This window comes from Micromys minutus, assembly GCF_963924665.1.
Source record: "Micromys minutus genome assembly, chromosome: 15".
In the NCBI taxonomy this organism is placed as follows: Eukaryota; Metazoa; Chordata; class Mammalia; order Rodentia; family Muridae; genus Micromys; species Micromys minutus.
Genome location: NC_137984.1, coordinates 39,901,454 through 39,921,092, shown reverse-complemented (window position 1 = coordinate 39,921,092; position 19,639 = coordinate 39,901,454). Strand labels below are relative to the sequence as shown.

Genomic DNA, 19,639 nt, shown 5'->3' with positions numbered 1-19,639 from the left:
GCAATTCCCATTTTAAAAGGTCTGTTACTAGGCTACAGATACACAGTGAAATAATGAGTATAGGATAAACTCTATTTTAGTAAGGCTTGGGGAAGGTGTGAGAGTAGACAGAACCCTTCTCCCGACATACACTACAACTGAACAGTTTCTTCATCTAAGGGGTAGATGATTTTACCACACTTGGTAAAGCCAGTGGGTTGTACTAAAAGCCTAGTGCAGCACCAAAGGATCCTAAGATCAAAAATAAGAGTAGCTCCCAGCTTCCTCCAAAAGAAGTAAGAGATTAGTGTGTACATCTAGAGCCTCAACTTTTCTGAAGGGGTCTCAAAAGATTGACTTCTGTCTTCTTTGTCTTGGAATTCTCACAGTTCCTAGACAGTTTAGACACTGCAGAGAATGGTGCTGTGGTACTGCTTAGACTAACAGATGTCATTGACCCTGTCCATCTCTTATTCCTTACTGGCTAATGAGTTCAGCTTTTGGCTGCCTCCTGCAGGAAAAAAATAAATCTTTGCATCCAGTACTCTATCCTCTTAGGGTTATCTTGAAACATGTCAGTCTTGTTGGTCTTTGTGCTCTGTCCAGCACGGTGTAGCTGCTGGGGCAGGGGGTGGAGGAGATGAGGAATTCATAGCGTAGACTGATACAGGCCACAGTGCCTTGCCCCTCATTTATCACAGAACAAGTACACAAAGATATTTCTGCCACTGTCTCTAGGAGGAGGAAAATAATATGGAATACCTCCTGACCCTGTGACCAGCTAATAAAAGGTCCTCTTTTATATAATACATCAGTCTTTGAAGACCAGGAGAGTTCCAATTTTTCTTCATGCCTAGAAACCAAAGCAATCACCCAAAACAGTGAAAAAAAACAAAGATGTTTCAAAAGATCCACATGAATCCCCTAAATAAAGGAGATGGGAGATGGATGGATGGATGGATGGATGGATGGATGGATGGATGAATTAATGGATAGTTGGTCAGGCAGATAGACTGTCTATTGATAGAGAACATGACAAAATATAAAAGTATCTTAAGATGTTCTTTGAAGTCAATGAAAACAACTCATGAAATATGGACTTATATTTAACAATAATGGAAACCACACACACCAAAAAAAAAAAAAACCTACAAAATCAGCTAACCTTAGAGACTGAACAGTCCACTAAGGGAGCATGCATGGATTGTCCTAGACCCTCTACATATATGTAATGGTTGTATAACTTGATCTTCACATGGGTTTCCTCTAACAACTGGAGCAGGGGCAATCTGACTCTATTACCTGATGTTGGGAACCTGTTTTCCTATGAGACTGCCTCCTCTAGCCTCAATAGGAGAAGATGAGCCTAGTCTTACTGTAATTTGGCATGCTGGAGCTAGTTGATATCCATGGCAGGACTCACTTTTTCTAAAGAGAAAAAGGAATGGCTGAGATAGGGAGGTGGAGGAGAAGAACTGGGAGGAGAGGAGGGAGGGGAAACTGCATCCAGGATGTAAAGTAAGTTAATAACTTAATTTTTAGACAAAGAAATAATGGAACTAAATTATACCATAAACTAGCCAGACAAATGACTGGAGGAATCTAGATCAAATGAAAAAGTGAAAGAATTCAAGGAAGGGGAATTAAACTCTTAGTAAATCAAAAAAAGACAGAATTGGGAATTGAAGATGTTTTGGAATTAATTCCTAATAGTAGTTTGAGATAATTTTAAAAAATCATTACCATCATTTTTAGTAACTAACAAAATAGAAGGATTTTAAGGTCAAAAGAAGGAGCTGAGATTTAAAACAAACAACAAAACAGAGATGTATAAAACAAGTTCACTGGAGCAGAAAATTTCCCAAATCTACAAAAAAGATGGCACTTCAAGATAGGAACCATTAAGAACTCCAAATAGGGCCAGAAAAGAATGTCTCCATGTCACAGTATAGTTAAATGCCAAGCATAGAGAACAAAAACAAAATGGTGAAAGCCATAAGTGAAATCTCTAGTTGCGTCTAAAGACAAACTCATTAGAATTACAGCAGACCTCTCCTCTCAAGAGAGTCTAGGAGCCAAGGACGCACGGTGTGATATATTTCAGTCTCTTAGAGTACATGACTGCCAGCCAAGATTATCATATCCAACAGAGTGATTTAAATCAATGCAGAGATGATGATCTTCCAAGATGAACACAACCAAAAGCAACATGCCAACTAAGCTAGCACTAGGGAATATATTTAAAAGATTCCAAGGCAGAATGGAGGAAAAGAGAACTATGAGACCTAAGGATAATTCTAATGAGGAAAGATTAACAAATAAGAATTAGGAACAAGTCTGGCATGCTCAACTCGGAAAACCTAATAGACCTCTAGGATTAACAACAGTAAAAACTCATATGTGTAGAGCAGACTTCAAAACAAAACTAATCTGAAAATGTAGAAGTTCCTATTTATTAATAAAGGGAACAATTTGTAAAGAAAATGTAACTGTCATTTATATATATGCAACAAATGTTGCGTACTGTCTTCTAAACAAATATCGCTGATATAAATGGATGTAATAATAGTGAGGAATGTCATTACCTGACTCAATATCAGTAAATAAGTCATCCAGATGAAAAAATTCACACAAACTTCAGCATGAAATTTATAGGGGGCTATTGCTGCTAAGGTCAAAGTCTGATGTTGCCTGAAAGCCCTGAGCTCAGTGGAAAATAGTGGACTCCCGTTGTCAATAGCTTCCTCTTCTCAACCTGGGGGATCCCAGCCTCCACAACCCATACCTGGGGGATGTCATATAGCCTTAGTTATGATTACAGGTTTAGCTTATTTTCTCTGGACAAGAAGCCTCTCAGCTGGCACTTGAGATTCCTGGAATGCTTCCCTGTGGTACTGAGGCATCTATCTCAGTACCTTAACATTCTGCTAATGACCTTTGCCCATCCTGGATATTCCAACCCCTCTTCCCCCAAAACTGTTCAATCATTGATTCACCCAAGTAAGGTTCATCTTGGTATATCATTATTACTGTTTGTGCTCCTTTGTTCTTATGGACCAGTAGTAGCAAGGACCCCAGGGAGAAGGGAGACCCATAGAGGGCCAGTAGACTTAACAGACACCCCCTAGCCAGATGAAAAGCTACAAGTGATTGAAAGCTACTTAGCGAAAAATTTATGTTCACCAGACATGAACACCCTAAATGATTATCCATTCACAAGTGATTATTCCTAAAAGAATATACATGTAAGCAACAGTAAATATACTCAGTAGGTTGCATTTATATATTCACACACGAAGCATATATGACAATAATAAAGAATAAGAATTGAAAGGGATATAAACAGTAAAATGTGGGAGGGGTGAAGAGGAGAAAGAAATGATATTTTTTATTTTAAAGGGGCTTACAGAGATGTAAAAGAATAAAGGGGAAAATGGACAAAGATGATAATGGAAGAGGTAAATCTGAGCACATCTGTACATATTCATGTTGTAATGCAGCCTGTTATTTTATACCATTAGCATGTTATAATGAAAATAAAATAAAGCACAAAATACAAATAAGCTGAGCACAGATGAATATTCCTGCAAGCAGAGTCAGAAGGATAGAAAGGATGGGCTGTATATAATAAGACTGCCAACATTTTAAACTACTGTAAAGTAAATTGGGCCAGAAAGACGACTGTGGATACAAGGTGCTGCCAAGACTGAAGCCCTGAGTTTAATCCCTGAAATCCATAGCTAGAAGGAGAGAACTGATTCCCACAAGTCAGCTTTTGACTTTAATGTACTGTGGCATGTGTCTTTTTCTGATAAATACAGAATTTTGAAGGTTTTAAAATTAACCAGCTAGTTTATCAATGTTTCTGGAACTTAATCTCAGTAATAGACACAAGTTTTGTCCCACTCATAAATAAATGTCGGGTAGATTTGAAGCAGAATCCAGGGGAGTAAAGCTTCCTTCATGAAGACCCAAGGTTACATTTGCCCTCAGAGATGTAGTCAGCATCAAGACTCTTATCTTATTTTTATTCTGCTTGTTCTTTTTTACTTATATGCTTTATGTTGTTAAAAATACAGTTTCTAAGTATTCTAATAAATGTTTTGATTTGTTCTATGACAGACTAACCACCACTTCCTGAAAACAGTAACTGAACAAAACATGGAGATTGAGAAACTTCGAAACCAACTTAGGTATTATCAGACATGAGTTTTGTTTTGCCTTGTTTTTTACTAATTGCATTCATTCAGGGAGATTTACTATTATGCCATAGATTTTTTTTATTATTTTTTTCTTTCTCCCCTTTATTAAACCTTTGCCAGAAACACTGCGTATATGACATTAGTCATGAGCTCATTCAATGAGGAGGTAACTCTCATGTGTTTGTGGATGGATAGCAGAAAACTCACTCCCTGGAAAAGGGTTCTACTGTTTAACTCTCACTGGACTTCTTCCTAAGAGAAGGGGGCTCCAAAATCTGTTCTTTTTCTTGCGTATAGCTACCAAGATGTACCAATGGGGCAGTGGGGACCTGAGATTGGGAAGAGAAAGATGCACCTAGGACAGATAGCCATTGACCTCCTATCCTACTTTACTTTCTGTTTCTGACTAAAAGCAACGTGGGAAAGGATGAGTTTATGTTAAATGCTTACCCTTCCATGGTGCTTTCGATCACTGAGGCAGGAATTATTGCAGAGACCATGGAGGAATGCTGCTTACTGGCTTGCTGTCTCTGAATTGTTTGGGTACCTTTCTTTTACAACCAGGATCACTGCCTACAGTGGACTGAACCCTCTCACATCAATGATCAAACAAGAAATTCCCCACAGACTTGCCTAAGGCCAATCTGATGGAAGCAACTAGATATTTTCTCTTACCAGATAACTCTTAACTTGTATCAAAGTTAATTTAAAAAAACAAAAACAAAACCAGTGAGGACATTTATAATCCATGGGGTATTATATACCTATTAAGAGGAATAAGGGAATAATAGCTACCTAAAACTTTAAGGTGGGATTGGGGATGGAGGAATGGCTTTGCTAGGAATAAAACCCAGGGCCTTGCAAGTACTAGCAGGTCCTCTGCCACTGAGCTACACACTCAGCCTTAACAATATGTAAAATAAACAAATTTTAAAATAAGTAATTTTGTAATATCTAAATTTTTCTAATTTGTCATAATATAAATTCAAAATATTCACTTGTAATTATCAAAGACTTTTAAATGAGCAAAACAAGATGAATCCGTGAGCAATTAGGAACAGCCTCAAAAAATTTAAATTGACAGGGACTGGGGGGTTACTCAGTGGATAAGATCTGCAAGCATTAGACCTAAAGTCAGATCCCTAGCAGAGATATAAAAGGCTAAGCATGTCTGTGTATGACTGTAGGCCGGGCACTGAAGAGGGCAGGAGAGAACTGTCAGGGAATCAGACAGAGAGCAATAGAGGAAAGACTTAATGTTCTTCTCTGGCCTCTACACGTGTGCGTGAGTTAGGGTTGGAGATAAATACACCTGTATGCACACTTGTGCCAGCACACACATCGTACTTAAAACAAGTAAGTAAAATTGAAGAGAGAGACATTTGCAGTGACAGAATGAGAAATCTCAGCAAAGAAATACAAAATTCTAAAGCAAAACAGAACATTGAGAACTACCATGCCAGAGAACATTTTTCTACATCCTTATATTTTAGATTAATGTAATTTGGAATAAATGTTCAGAGAGAGAGAGATAGAAGGTGTATGACAGAAAGAGGCCAAAAGAGTTATGGTAATCTAGTTGTTCCCTCATAAAATAATATTTTTTTACTTTACCATTTACCAAGATAATTGTGTAGGTTTTAAAAAACTTACTGTTATTTATAAGGGTGAGTTTAATCAAATGAAACAAGATAAAATGTATTTATGGAAGTGTTATGTGTCAGAATTAACATTATAAGTCAGTGGAGCCATCATATTTGGAATACTTTCTATCTGTAAGAAAGATTTATAGGGCTTTTCCTTTCCAAATTTATTTTTACACTAGTTTATGGGTTTAATATCTAAATTGAGAAGCAAAGCTTCACAGAAGTATTTTAATAAAATAATCTAAAGATTTTGCTAGGAAAATACTAGTTTTTATACTTAAATTCATTTTAACTGGTCTATTAAAACATGAGTATTATGTATTCATGGAATGATGCTTCCTGTTTTAAGTCATATACACATTGTATATGAGAAAATAGTTCTTATTCAGCATTTTAAAATATAAGCCAAAATAGAAAAGATTGATAAGTAAGAGCCAAAGATAATTGGACAAGACTTGGAAAAAACATTTCAAAGATCACAGCATGCTGGAAAATGAAAACTAAGCAATGTGACAGAGCAGTTACAGACTTGAGTGGTTTTGGGTTCTGTTTTGTTTGTTTAGTTTTCCAATTTTGGCATATTTACATATATACAAAGTTTTGACTTAGAAGTGGAATCAACTCTAAAAGCAAAATTAATTTATTTTATATGTCTTACACCTAGAGCCTGAAAGTAATTTAATACAATGTTTTTAGTTTGCAAACATTTTTACTGTAGGCTACCATATGAGGTCAGGTATAAATTTTCCCACATGTTGCATTGTCCTGGTGTTGGAAGTGTTATATCTCTAGGTTCAGGATTCTTAGCCTATATTAATTTACACTCAAAAATTGATGCCAGAATTATAAAATGGAAGCTTGACATAAAGATAACCACCTGTAAACCTAGCACTTAAGTAGATAGATTGTAATTTTGCGGCTGCCTGTGTAAACTCTTGTCTCAAAAAAGTTATCTTCCTCTCTCTCCCTTCCTCCCTCCCTCTCTTTGTGTGTTTGTAAACATACATATTTATGTGTATAGGTTGAAAGTAGAATATAATAGTGTCTAAAAGAGGATAATAAAGATTCACATTGGTCAACAGTTTTTAAATAATAGTCTGTATTCACTATAGACATTTTAGCTATGGTGAGATATATCCATATTTACTATGTATAGTAGAAATACTAAGTATATATTATATATATTTGTTTCTAAAATAAAAACATTTCTCAAAGTTACATTTCCTAATTTAGTCATTGATTCTGTGGATATGGCTATTTGTAAAATTTAGAAGCTGCAGGCAGCCTACTTGTTCTTCACCAAGGGAACAGCATGTAAAACGTGGCAATTACTTGTGTGGAAAACAAGGTATCAACAACAAGCATTCATGTATTTCATATAAAATTATACTTAAATGTCAAAAAAGATCTAAAAAATACTGTTTACATTAAACAGATACAGAGTTTTAGCATAAAAATAGGCAATAATAACGTATCTTGGTTTAACTTGAACTTAGAAAACAAAGAGAAGAGGGGCCACCAAACAATACTGAAAGCTTTGTCATGACAGTTGAAAACAATGAGCCACCTAACATTGTTTCACTCTTAATTCAAGGCCCAGAAAAAAAAACTATAAGAAAAAACAATCTCTGTAGCTTAGTAATGTGACTTTGAATGCAGAGATAGATCTTGGAGAAAGATGAGGAAGGAAATTGGTTCATAAGGACCTGCAGTCATATAATGAGAAATAAATTCATATGGAAGATCCATGTTGAGAGGGAAATTGAAGAACTTGGGGCTAGAGGTCAAGGTAAACTATAAAAAGTTGATCTGGCAGACAGCATAATAACAGGCATTTGATTCAACTTTCCAATGTTTAAGCTTCATGGAAGCAAAGGCTTGAGCTGTCTCACCCACCCAGGGTTTTCCAATAGACTCAAGCAAGAGCCAAGTTGGAACTCACATCTTTTCATTGCTAACCTCACTGAGCTGCTAAGCCTGGCTGGCTGACAGCATTCACAGCCATAAAGAATCAAGAGTGAGAGTTGACTGGAAAAGAAAGGACAGTGAGTGGGTATGTTGATTTTTGACATCTGTGAGCAAGCTTCCTCTGGTTTTGGGCTGTTGGTGTAAGACTGTGACTTGAGAGAAAATGAGCTGCAAATGGTAGTGCTGGTTGTGGTTTCCTAAAACCTAAAGGGTCTTGAGTGTTGTGCTGTCTATAAGCAATTTTGGCATAATATTTACCAACGGTATTCTATAGCTCAACATTAAGCAGTTCAGAGTTGTATACATAAAACTATGCCTGCTTTTCCTGCCACAGATTTGAAGGAACATAAGGATAAGCAGATGCTTCATTGAGGGAAAGGGTATTGCTTTCAAGTGTGACAGATTCTGAGTGATGGGCATATTGACATTACTAAAATTCAGTTTTTAGATGCACTATATTGCCATGCCAAGAAAAAGAAAAGTAGAAAATCTTTAAAGACATTTATGCTTACACTGAAACACAGTTTCATTTTTTGTCTGATAATATGATTTCAAAAGCTAAAATCATGTGAACATACAATTATCGCTTCTTTTGTTTTTGTGTTTGACAGTTGTGGAAAAACCCTGCCACAGCACAAGAGACTGTTTTCTGTCAGCTTCACTCCCCTGGCCCTCCTTAATGATGTCATGTGTACAGTGCTCCACGTGCTACTGGCTGTTTTTCAAAAACACTGCTTCCTTCTCTTTGCCTTTTGATCAGTATTCTGTCTCAGAAAATCTGTGCTCTCGCTACACTTGCTTTCTCTAGGGAGGTATTTCCCTATATTACACCAGATTTTTACTCTTTTATCCTTGCAGATACACTTTGCACTCACTCATTTAATTGAAATTTTATGTTGTTTCTCTGTGGGTGGTTTTGTTTGTTTGTTTGTTTGTCTGTTGCGATTACAGAGAGGTATTTAGTTAACAGAACAATTATCTTTGTATAAGCTGCATCAGAGACAACTGAAGATGAAAAAAAAAAAAAAACTGAAAGAAAACCAAAAGAAAAAAAGAAAACAAACAACAACAACAAAAAATAACCAAACTCCTGTCCCCATATATAACTAATGTGTGCTGTGCACCAACAAGAACCTGCTTTAAGTTTCCATGCCAATTGACAACCCCAAGACTGCACCAGGCAAGGTTAGTGGCTACTGAAAATACCACCAGGACAGGGCTCTCTAAAGACACATTTGGTAGTGTGTTAACTATACAAAAAAAAAAGACACTGTACAGTTTAAAAACAAATCTTACACAGCCTTACATTTCAGTTTTTTCCTTTGAAAGGAGTGAGTTGTGTATGGGGTGGGGGATAAATGCTTTGTAGACAAGAAAAAACTACACTAGAACCAACTTATTCATCATCCTCTTCATCCTCCTCTTCCTCTTCCTTTTCTTGCTCTTTTCAGCCTTGACCACCCCGTTTTTGGCTGCATCAGGTTTTCCTTTCGCTCTGTAGGCAGCAATATCCTTCTCGTATTTCTCCTTCAGCTTGGCGGCCTTCTTCTCATAGGGCTGCTTGTCATCCGCGGCAGTGTTGTTCCACATCTCCCCTAGTTTCTTTGCGACATCAGCAACGGACAAGCCAGGATGCTCGGTCGCCTTTGATTTTTGGCAGTACTCAGAACAGGACAAGAAGGCCAAAGGAGGCCTCTTGGGTGCATTGGGGTCCTTGAACTTCTTTTTGGTCTCCCCTTTTTTGGGGGAGTGGGGATGTAGGTTTTCATTTCTCTTTCATAACAAGCCTTGTCAGCCTTTGCCATATCTTCAAATTTCTCCTTTACTTTAGCAGACGTGGTCTTCCGCCTCTCTGAGCACTTCTTGTGGAACTCTGAGTTGACAAAAGCATCTGGGTGCTTCTTCTTGTATTCCTCCCAAAGGATGCATATGAGGACATTTTACCTCTCAGCTTCTTAGGATCTCCTTTGCCCATGTTTAGTTGATTTTCCTCCTCGAGGCACAGAATCGTCCAGTGCCAGCGGACTCTTGCTTGCCCTGGCGCTGTCTCTGTGGAGCTCAATGGACTGCAATGGCTGAGAGCGGGAGCCAGACGCAGCCTCCTCACTCTCTCCACTCTGTAACATCACTCCAGACAACACGCCCTCTGTGGCTGTTTTTATTTCATTATACTTGCTTATAATACATATTCCCCTCAGTGACCTCAAATTCTTCATCTTGGATATGTCTGAAAGAAAAGGAGCCAAGCATGGTTGCACACACCTTTAATTCCAGTACTAGGGAGACAGAGACAGGAAGAGCTTTCTGAGTTTTCCATCAGATGGACTATATAGTGAATTTCAACAGTGCCTTTTATCTTAAAAATATATGTTGCCATTTGTGTGTATGCTTTAGGAATGATAGGTTTTATCTGTGGTAGGGTACTTATTTGACATCTGAAAAGCCTTGAGTTTATTAATCTGCTCTAAAGACAGCCTGAAGCACTGGTCTATGGGTTCATATTAACTTCTCAAACTTAACAAAAATAATTGAGAAAATTGAAGCTAGCAATGGTCTGAGGTCAGGTCATGGAATACTTGATATCAATCTGCACAGCCACTAACATGAAATGATATTAAATTTTGTTTTTGAAAAACTATTTTAAGGAAATGATGAAAAAGCAAAAGGAGATGAGAATTAAAATAATTTTAAAGTAATTTTCTTCAAAATAATTTTAAATGGTTGTAGCTTTGACTTGGTAGTTTGTTCAATGTCCTACATTTGGTCTCCAAATAATTATATATGCATGTGTGTGTGTGTGTGTATGTGTGTGTGTGTGTGTGTGTGTGTGTGTGTGTGTGTGTGTGTATGTATTCCAATTAACTTTAGTCATTCATTAGCATGCATTGATACTATCAAGATGTATCAATGTGTAACTTGCTAATCAATATTGACTGAGAATTTTGATCTGAGTGTGTAATTCAGTGGTAGGGTACTTATTTGACACTTGGAAAACCTGAGTTTATCAATCCTTTGTACGCACACCTAAAACTTATGTAGATTTACCAAATAACATGGTCCCTGAAGCCGATAAAAGTCCTTGGTGATTACGGGTGACAGGACACAACCCGTTCACATTGTTTGACCACCTCATCCTTCTCTTCCATAATTCCTGTGATTAGGATAACATTCCGTTTTTTGTAACCCAGAGTTCTGTAGGATGTCTCCATCCAAGTGGCTCAGAGGTACAGTGGGCTCTGAGCTGAGCTTATTGTCCCGTCTGCCAAACCTTTAATCTGTTTATAAATGGTGTCATCCAGTTCCTGATTCAGAAAAGCAGGAAGGAGGCAACATTCTTTGATCTGCTTCCCAACAATACATTTAAAATGTGCCACTTTCCTATCATGTATTGTTTGTTTGTTTCTGTTTCTTTTTATTATTGTTATTTTATTTATTAACGTTCCAAATGTCACCCACCTTCCCAATCTACCCTCTCAGAGTTCTTCACCCCATTCCCCCTACCCCTTGCCTCTGACATGCTGCTCTCTGCCTTCCAGGCTCCCACCCCACATCCCCCAGTCCCTGAGCATCAAGTCTCTACAGGATTAAGCACATCCTCTCCCACTGAGGCCAGACAAGGCAGCCCTCTGCTACATATGTGCTGGCCCACGACCAGCCCCTTTATGCTCTCTGGTTGGTGGCCTAGTCTCTGGGAGCTCTTAGGGGTCTGGGTTACTTGACACTGTTGGTCTTCCTATGGGGTTGCTATCCCCTTCAGCTCTAATCCTTCCCCTAATTCAACCTTAGGTGTCCCTGACCTCAGTTCAATGGTTAGCTCTAAGTACCTGCATCTGTCTCAGTCAGCTGCTGGTAGAGCCTCTCAGAGGACAGGCTCCTGTCTGCAGACACAGCATAGCCTCAGTAATAGTGTCAGGGTTTGGTGTCCACCCATGGGATGGGTCCCGTTGGGCCAATCACTGGACAGCCTTTCCTTCAGTCTCTGCTTCATTTGTGTCCTACATTTCTTTTAGACAGGAACAGTTTGGGGGCAAAAATTTTGTAGGTGATTTGGTAACCCCATCCCTCCACTGGAGGTTCTGTACATTCATTGGCGGTGGTCTCATCAGGTTCCATCTTCCCACTGTTGGACATTTTGGATAATGTCATTTCCACTGAGTCCTGGGAGTCTCTCACATTCTGGGTCTTGGGGTCTTTAGGTTTCCCAGGCTCCCTGCACCTGGCAGCAGCTTCTCTCTTGTCTTCCCCTCCAGACCTGACCCTGCCCTCTTTCCCCTCACCCCCCCTTCTACCACCCTATCCCTCCTTCCCTCTGCCTTCTGTAATTACTTTGTTCCCTCTTCTGAGACTGAAACATCCTCACTTGGGCCTTCCTTCTTGTTAAACTTCTTAAGGTCTGTGTGTTGTATTGGACTTTTTAGTTATCAGTAAATACATACCAACATGTTCTTTGTCTTTGCCGTTGCTGAGCCTTTCCCACGTAAGCCCCTGCTGAAACCCGCCCTGGCTTTCTTTTCACACCCCATTTCTTTTTTTTTTGTTTGTTTGTTTTTTTCTTAAAATAGCTTTTCAAAATTAACGTCTGATTATGCTGCTTCATGTCAGTGACTGCCAAGAATGACCTGACACCGGGCCAGTCCTCACTGCAGCTTTCTGAACTCTTTTGATTTTTTTTGAACAAGCCACGTTGTCTAAGATTTCTTCTTTTAAAAAGTGTCCTCCCAATTTTAAAAGCTCAGCTCAAGTGTCACATTTTAATTAATCTTTTCTAAGTCATTTTTTTTATTTCTTCCCTTTCAAACCTAATGTCTTCTATAGTACAACTGTAGGCTGAATGCTGGTCTGCTGTGATATTTTAACAGTTTATTATATGTAACTGTGTACATTTACAACATCCCCTCACTAGCCTGGAAGGTCCACAAAAGATGGTAAGAAAATATTTTCAGTGATTAACTTACATTAAACTATACTCACGCCCTTGCCCTTCAGTCTTTCAAGGCCCAGCTGCTTTCTTAGCCTCATTATTCAGAAAACCTTTGTATAAAACTCTTTATTCAGCTACTTGGGCTTGGGTGACGACTTAGTAGTGTGACTTCCAAGTGAGTGCACCTGGTCAATCATTTTGATATATTTGTCAGAAGCCATTTTGTGTTTTTTAGTGTAGATCAGCCTGTAGATTAGATTGTATCAGTAGATGGTTTCATTGAAGAACATAAGAGCTAATGTTATACAAGTGCAGTTCTTGATCTTATGCTATCATGTTGAAAGCAATAGATAAATTATGTAAATTGAAGTTTATGTATATTCATTGTGTTCAATTCTAGTCATTTTTACAACCACATAGCTTTTTCTCTAAAAGTATGTGTGCCAGTAACTTTTATATATAGCACTTATTTTTAAAATGTACTTTTGCCAGGTAATAGTTTTATTTTAACTGAGATAACAGATTTTTCTCAGATGTTTCATGTTTTCATTTGAATAATATTGTGTCTTCTATTATAAAAAAGCTGTGGCAGTTTGGATTCATGGTATCTCTCGGGATCTCTCCCATGAGAGAAGTGGCCTTGAGCAGATGTGCTTAGTCATAGGATTGCCAGACAGCTCCGCATGTGTCAGTAGCTAGCTTTCTGAGGGGAGAAATAAAAATGGGAGTAATATGAGGATAGGGCTTTCTTGTCATTCTTTTCTCTTCACAGTGTTTAACCTTTATGTTATTTAAGGGCTGATTGTAATTATATGCTATTGTTAAATGTTTTTTCTCTTACTCTTTGAAAAACAAAGAATATTTGATTTTACTTGTAGAGTGCATGGGTCATGAATGGACTCTTGAGATCCTGAACAGACATCATACAGACCCTAAGAGAACACAAAAGTCAGCCCAGGCTACTATACCCAGCAAAACTCTCAATCACCATAGATGGAGAGACCAAGATATTCCAGCTTCCGTCATCTTCTTTATTTTCCCATCTGACATACTAAAATAGATATTTCTCAAGTGTCTTTCTATCCTTTTTACTCAATTCCCCCTCTTTTCTTAAGTCTGCCCTACCTAAGTTCATTAATATCAGTGTTTCCCCAGTATGTACATTTAGCATTGATCTGCTTTGTTGACCTCAAAACTTGAATTGCTAAGTCATTAGTTTATTTGGTTTGTTATTGTTGTTTTTGTCTTACTCTATCTCCCCAAGTTGGTGTTGAGCTCATTAGATAGTCCAGGCTGGCCTCAAACTTACCTTTCAGTCTCAGCATCTTGTGTGCTAGAATTAAATACAAGTACCACCTTACCTAGCTAAACTTGTAATTTTCAATAACAGATACTCTGCTTCTGAAAAACTTATTTTAGGAGGCTAAGGAGATTGTATAGCCTGTAAAGTATTTCAATGCAAGTAAGAGAACAACTGAGTTATATCCCTGGGATCCTCATGAAACGCCTCGGCATGGTCCTGTATGCTCATGATACCAATGCTAGGAAGAAGAGACAGGTGGATCCGAGGCACCCTGGCCAGCCAGTCCAACATAATCAGAAAGGTCCAAAACTTGTAGTAGCTTTAAAGAAATAGGATGTTATGTCTGATTGTATGCATATATGTCTTGTGTGTATGTTGAGGCTTCTAGAAATTACTGCTGGAGGATTGTCCACACATAATCAATGAATGAGTAAAGCATGAAGACATAGTTGTCCTAAGAGATGGTGTTTTCATCTTCTCTCCTTTGCACCCCCTTTATTGTGCTCTTGTCTTCAAATTCCACAAGGGAGAAGTCAGTTAGTATTGATTGTAATGCAGTGTGGTCTGTTAATGTACAAGGAGTTATGTCTTATAAGGATTGTGGTTTAGGATCTTATATAAGCAAAACTAGTGCAGACTTGACAAGAGAAAACTTTTAATTTGGTAAATGTTGAAAAATTAGGAAAAGAGGAAGAGACTTGTACAATAAGATGGGAAAACCCAGAGTGTGCTGCTCAAGGAAGCATATGATTTGTATGTTCCCTGTTAAACCTGCAACAGAGTACATGGGAGGACCAGGCAAGAGATGAGGCCTTGGTGTTGACTGGTACTGACCTTTTTTATATAGAGCCATATAGGATTGTATTCAAAAGTAATGAAAATAAAACTTGATTTCATTTTGGCTGGGAAATACAGAAATTTTAAGCCCGAAGCTGGGTCTGGTGGCACCTGCCTAATAATCTCAACACTTAGAGGTAGGGAGCTGAAGCAGGAAGATTATTCCAGGTCAGCTTGAGGTCTTTGAAACTTGTCTTTGAAAACAAAAAGGGCTTGGAAGAATCAGTTCTTAGAAGTGAGAATGGTGCTAAAGGTTGGGCCTTAAAAACAGCGAGGAATAAACACTTCACAGACAGTTTAGAAGTTGACTGTTTAAAATCAGATCAAGAGGAGGAAGGTTCTATTATTAAGAGAAGTTCTGTTCTCCGGGCAGGTGAGGTGATAGCACTGGGCTCTGGGCACTCCCAGCAGATGCTCTCAGTCCGCACTTGAGTAGAGCTCACCACGCACCTTAATGTACTTTACCTTTACTTGTTCAGCAGCCCATGAAACAAATAGTAAAAGCAGCATTATGCCAAACTTTTTCTTAATGATAATCAAATATTTCTTCATTAAATACATAGGATTGTTATAATTGCTTCATTAAATGCATAGGATTATCTAAAGTATTTTCTACCCCTCTAAAATTACCTGTATTTTTCATTTGCTTTTACGTGTATCAATCTTATTAGTAATAAGGAAATCATTCCAAATTAACCTTGGGATAAACTTTTAATTACAAAACATTAGTAATTATTAAATTTAGATTTTGAACTTTTTATTCTTTATGGTCTCTAACAACATGTGAATTTTCTTCTTCAGGCAAGCTAAGTTAGATCTGAGGGTTGCAGTAACAAAAGTGGAAGAGTTAACGAAAGTGACTGAAGGTCTTCAGGAGGAGATGCTGAAGAAGGTACAGTGTTGGAAATGCCTTAGTGAAGACTGTTTTCATTGATGTTAGCATAGTGAATTAAAACATGGGGAGAGGGGAGGGCAGAAGTGGGATGGGGGCTGGTGGAGGGGTAACTGGGCAGTGGGATGTCATATGAGATGTAAAGGAATGGAATGATTAATAAAAATAGTGCACATTACAATCAACTTTTGTTTAACATGGTCTATAAAAGTGGGAAATAGACATCTAATGCCATATGTTGTATTGATTATTGGAGGTTTATTGTCATAATAGGCTGACTCTGTAAGTTTGGGGGACATTTAGAAAGGTATTGAGTAGGTGTCAGAGTTTAGGTTTAGATGGATATAATTATTAAAAATTGTAATTCTGATGGTGACTGTATAGGTGAATATCTGAACCTTATTTCCTGATTCCTTAAAATTTGATTATAGGTTTCCAGTACTAATAGAGAAGAATAGAGAGGTGTAAGAACTCTCTCACACGTAATCATCTTCAGGCCTGGAAAACATCCTAAAATAGGAACTAAAGAAAGAATTTCTAGGTTTTGGATTTCTTACCAGGTGGTTCTTCCAGTCAACAACCATACCTATTGCTTCAAAAAAAAAAAAAAAAAAAAAAAAAAAAAAATTATAATAGCTTCAGTGCTCAAGACCAAAGTTAGGCATACAAAGAAACCTTGAACATTTAAAAGAACACACTGGCAACAAGAGGACCAGGAAAGAAAAAAGAAACCCCTCTTCTCAGTTTAAACTTTTACTAAACATACTATGTGTGGTGGCCAAAGTGTAAGCAAATGAGCAGTTGAGAACAGACTGAAACTTTAGAGAGATCTACTCTAGTGAAAGCTACAGACAATTAACTAAATATGAGTTTGCTAATTTTTGTGATCAAGAACATCCTAGAAATATGTGCAAATTGAGCCTCAGAAATTGTCTTACTATTTAAATTATAAGAGAACAAACTTCAGAGTTAGAAATTACAGAGAACAGATTTCTAGCAACAAGGAAATCGCCAAGAAAGTAAACCCTACCATCTGGAATGACCCTCAGATTGTGTATTTTGGAGACACTCCATAGGATCTGCCTCTGTAAAACTCAGAAGTGGAAATCTGAACAAAACACTAACAGATATTAGCTGCTGTATACTGTGGAACAAATTTCAGAGATCACATATAAGCAAGATTACCTCCCACTTGAATTACACCTACACCGTAGTCCACAATACCAGAGTAACTATTTTGTTAACAGTAACAATTTTTCAACCAAAAATTACCAGCCAAGAAAGTATGGTCTGTGCTTGAATGGCAAGAATTCAGGGAAATTGATCAGAGACTATCAATAAAAGCTATCTCTCAGTGTACCTGGTTGTTTGATGTAAAAGACATAGCATTCAGAATTGGCTGTTAAATTTATATTTAAGCTGGGTTTGAAGTCACAGGTTAGTAGTTGGTGATGTGTTGCTTACCTAGCATGAGTATCATGGTTTTTCTTTTCAGCATGATGGGATTTAAAATTGCCATGGAAACAACATTTTGGATGTTGGGGGGAATTTCTAGGTTAGGTTAGTAGAGGTGAGAAGACACACTGTAAATGTGGGCAGAATTATTTCATGGGCTGAATTCCTGCAATTTAAAAAAATAAGGAAAAGGTAAGCTAAGCACCAGAATTTATTTCTCTCTGCTTCCTGACTGAGGATGAAATATGACCAATTATTTCATGCCCTTGCTTCAGTATCTTCCCTACTATGAGACTTAGAACCTCAAATTATAGCTGAAATAAGCCCTTCCTTCCTTCCTTCGTTTCTTCTTTCCTTCCTTCCTTTGTTTCTTCTTTCCTTCCTTTCTACATTCATTCATTCATTCATCCTTTCTTAAATTGCTTTTTTCAGCTGTTTTTGTAAGAGCACAAAGAGTAATTAATACTAGATTGGCTTTACCAAGCACTACCAAAAATAACAAAAAACAAAAACAACAGAAAAACCAAACAAACAAAACGATTCAGCCAGTATAGCAATGCACACCCATAACCCCAAAACTTGGGAAATAAAGGCAGGAAGATGTAGCATTCAGGATCATCCTTGGCTACATAGTGAGTTTAAGACCAGACTATAGTACTAAATAAAACCCTTTTTCGAAAAAGAATGCTCAAGGAGTTGTTTTCTTTTTTTTTTTTTTAATTTTTTAAAATAAAATCAGAATGAAGGAAAAGGTAGAGAATTTTGATCAAGCAAACTAGAAAGCAATTTTAAAATAAAAATTCTAGAGCTTTTTACAGTAACTGAGAGTAAGTTCACTAGATAAATTCAAAATTAGATTGGTAAAGTTAGGATAAGCAAGGTGGTGGGGTAGAGAAGAGTAGGAACTTTCTTGTCCAAGAGCCTGGTTCAAATATGTAAGTGTTTTGTGGGGTTGTAAGAACCAGTCCAACACAAGTGCAATTAGAATTCCAGAAAAAAGGAAGGGGAGGGTAGAAAATACCTAAAGCTGAAGGATAAACAGACAGAAGCACCTTTGTGGAAGGAATCATGGTGACACTGACAGACAGTGTGGAGCAAAACAAATGACCTGGAGAGAACAGCGGCTGAGGTCTCAACCGGAAACTGTGAAGTAGAAAGCATAGGAAACAGCTCTCAACAGGCTCCATGTCCAGTGAAACTGAATTCCAAAAATGAAAACGAAACATTCAAAATAAACAAAATTTGTTGTCAGAAGACTTAAGAAAATTCTGAAGGGAAGTCTATTTATTGTTTGGTTGGTTTGGTTTCTTGAGGTTTCATTTCATTTCTAGAATGGCCTGGAGCTTACGCTGTCTTCAGACTACTCACAGTGTGTCTCACTGGTGTCTGAGCTGATATTCAGTCTAGAAACTCCAAAGGCCATGGTTACAAATGTGTATACCACAATGCCTGCTACTTTTATTTCCCCCTGACAGAAGTTTATTAAGCCAAAGATAATGGTACTAGGTACCAAATCAGATATAGGAAACAAGCAAACAAAAACAAATAGTAAATCCAAAAGAGTATTATCTATAACTACTGCTGGAAACCTTAATTTTAAAAGATTCTGTTAGGCCAGGCAGGGTAGAGTGCACCTGTAATCCCAACACTTGGGAAACAAGCAGGAGGATGGCCCAAAACTGAGGGCCTGCCTGGTCTACACAGCGAGTTCCAGACTAACCAGGGCTACATAGGAAGACCATGTCAGAGGAAAAAATAATAATTAAAAAAAAGAAAAAGAAAAAAAACTTTTTTAAAGATACTATTAAAACCAGTGTAGAAATATCATTAAAAGATGCTTATTATAAAGGAAAACAAGCAAGGATGGGCAAGAAGCTTTCCTAGAAAGATGTAATAAACTTGTTGATATAATTCAAAGCATTACTCTGTCAGAGAAATGCCCTCTCTTATTTTGATAGCTAATGAGAAGTAGCAAAGAGAGTAACAATTGAGTGGCCATGTAGAAACCTTTTCCTTACTGTCCTGGGAGTCCAATGGAAATATGGTGAGATATTGCCGGAAGTCTATTTGCAGTCATTCTTTTGATTATCTGATATGACATTGGTGATGAAGTTTGCCCCTTAACCCTTTGTAGTATAGATATTTACTTCCAAAATATATTATCTTTAAACTTACATATAAGAATTCCATAACCTAACTTTGTAGTTTTTCTGTGTTTTTCATGCTGTAAATGGTGTTTGTGCACTACATTCTCAGATGCTTCAAGTAAGCTTCATGATTTTTATTTTCTAGGAAGAAGATATTATGTCTGCACAAGGAAAAGAGGAAGCATCGGATAGACGTGTACAGCAGTTACAGTCTAGTATAAAACAGTTAGAGTCAAGGTAATGCTTCTGTGTCTGTGGTTTACATATGTGCAACACAGTAGAGTTTCAG

At 37.6% G+C, this 19,639-nt stretch overlaps 1 protein-coding gene across 1 annotated transcript in view; it reads left to right on the top strand.

Annotated features, from left to right (window-relative positions):
- SCLT1 (sodium channel and clathrin linker 1) overlaps positions 1 to 19,639 on the top strand; it is a 95,027-nt gene that overhangs the window by 31,304 nt on the left and 44,084 nt on the right. Inside the window, exons 9-11 of the mRNA XM_080929207.1 lie at positions 4,102 to 4,172; positions 15,658 to 15,748; positions 19,496 to 19,587. Coding sequence (XP_080785333.1) covers positions 4,102 to 4,172; positions 15,658 to 15,748; positions 19,496 to 19,587 — 254 coding nt within the window. The remainder of the gene's footprint in view (positions 1 to 4,101; positions 4,173 to 15,657; positions 15,749 to 19,495; positions 19,588 to 19,639) is intronic.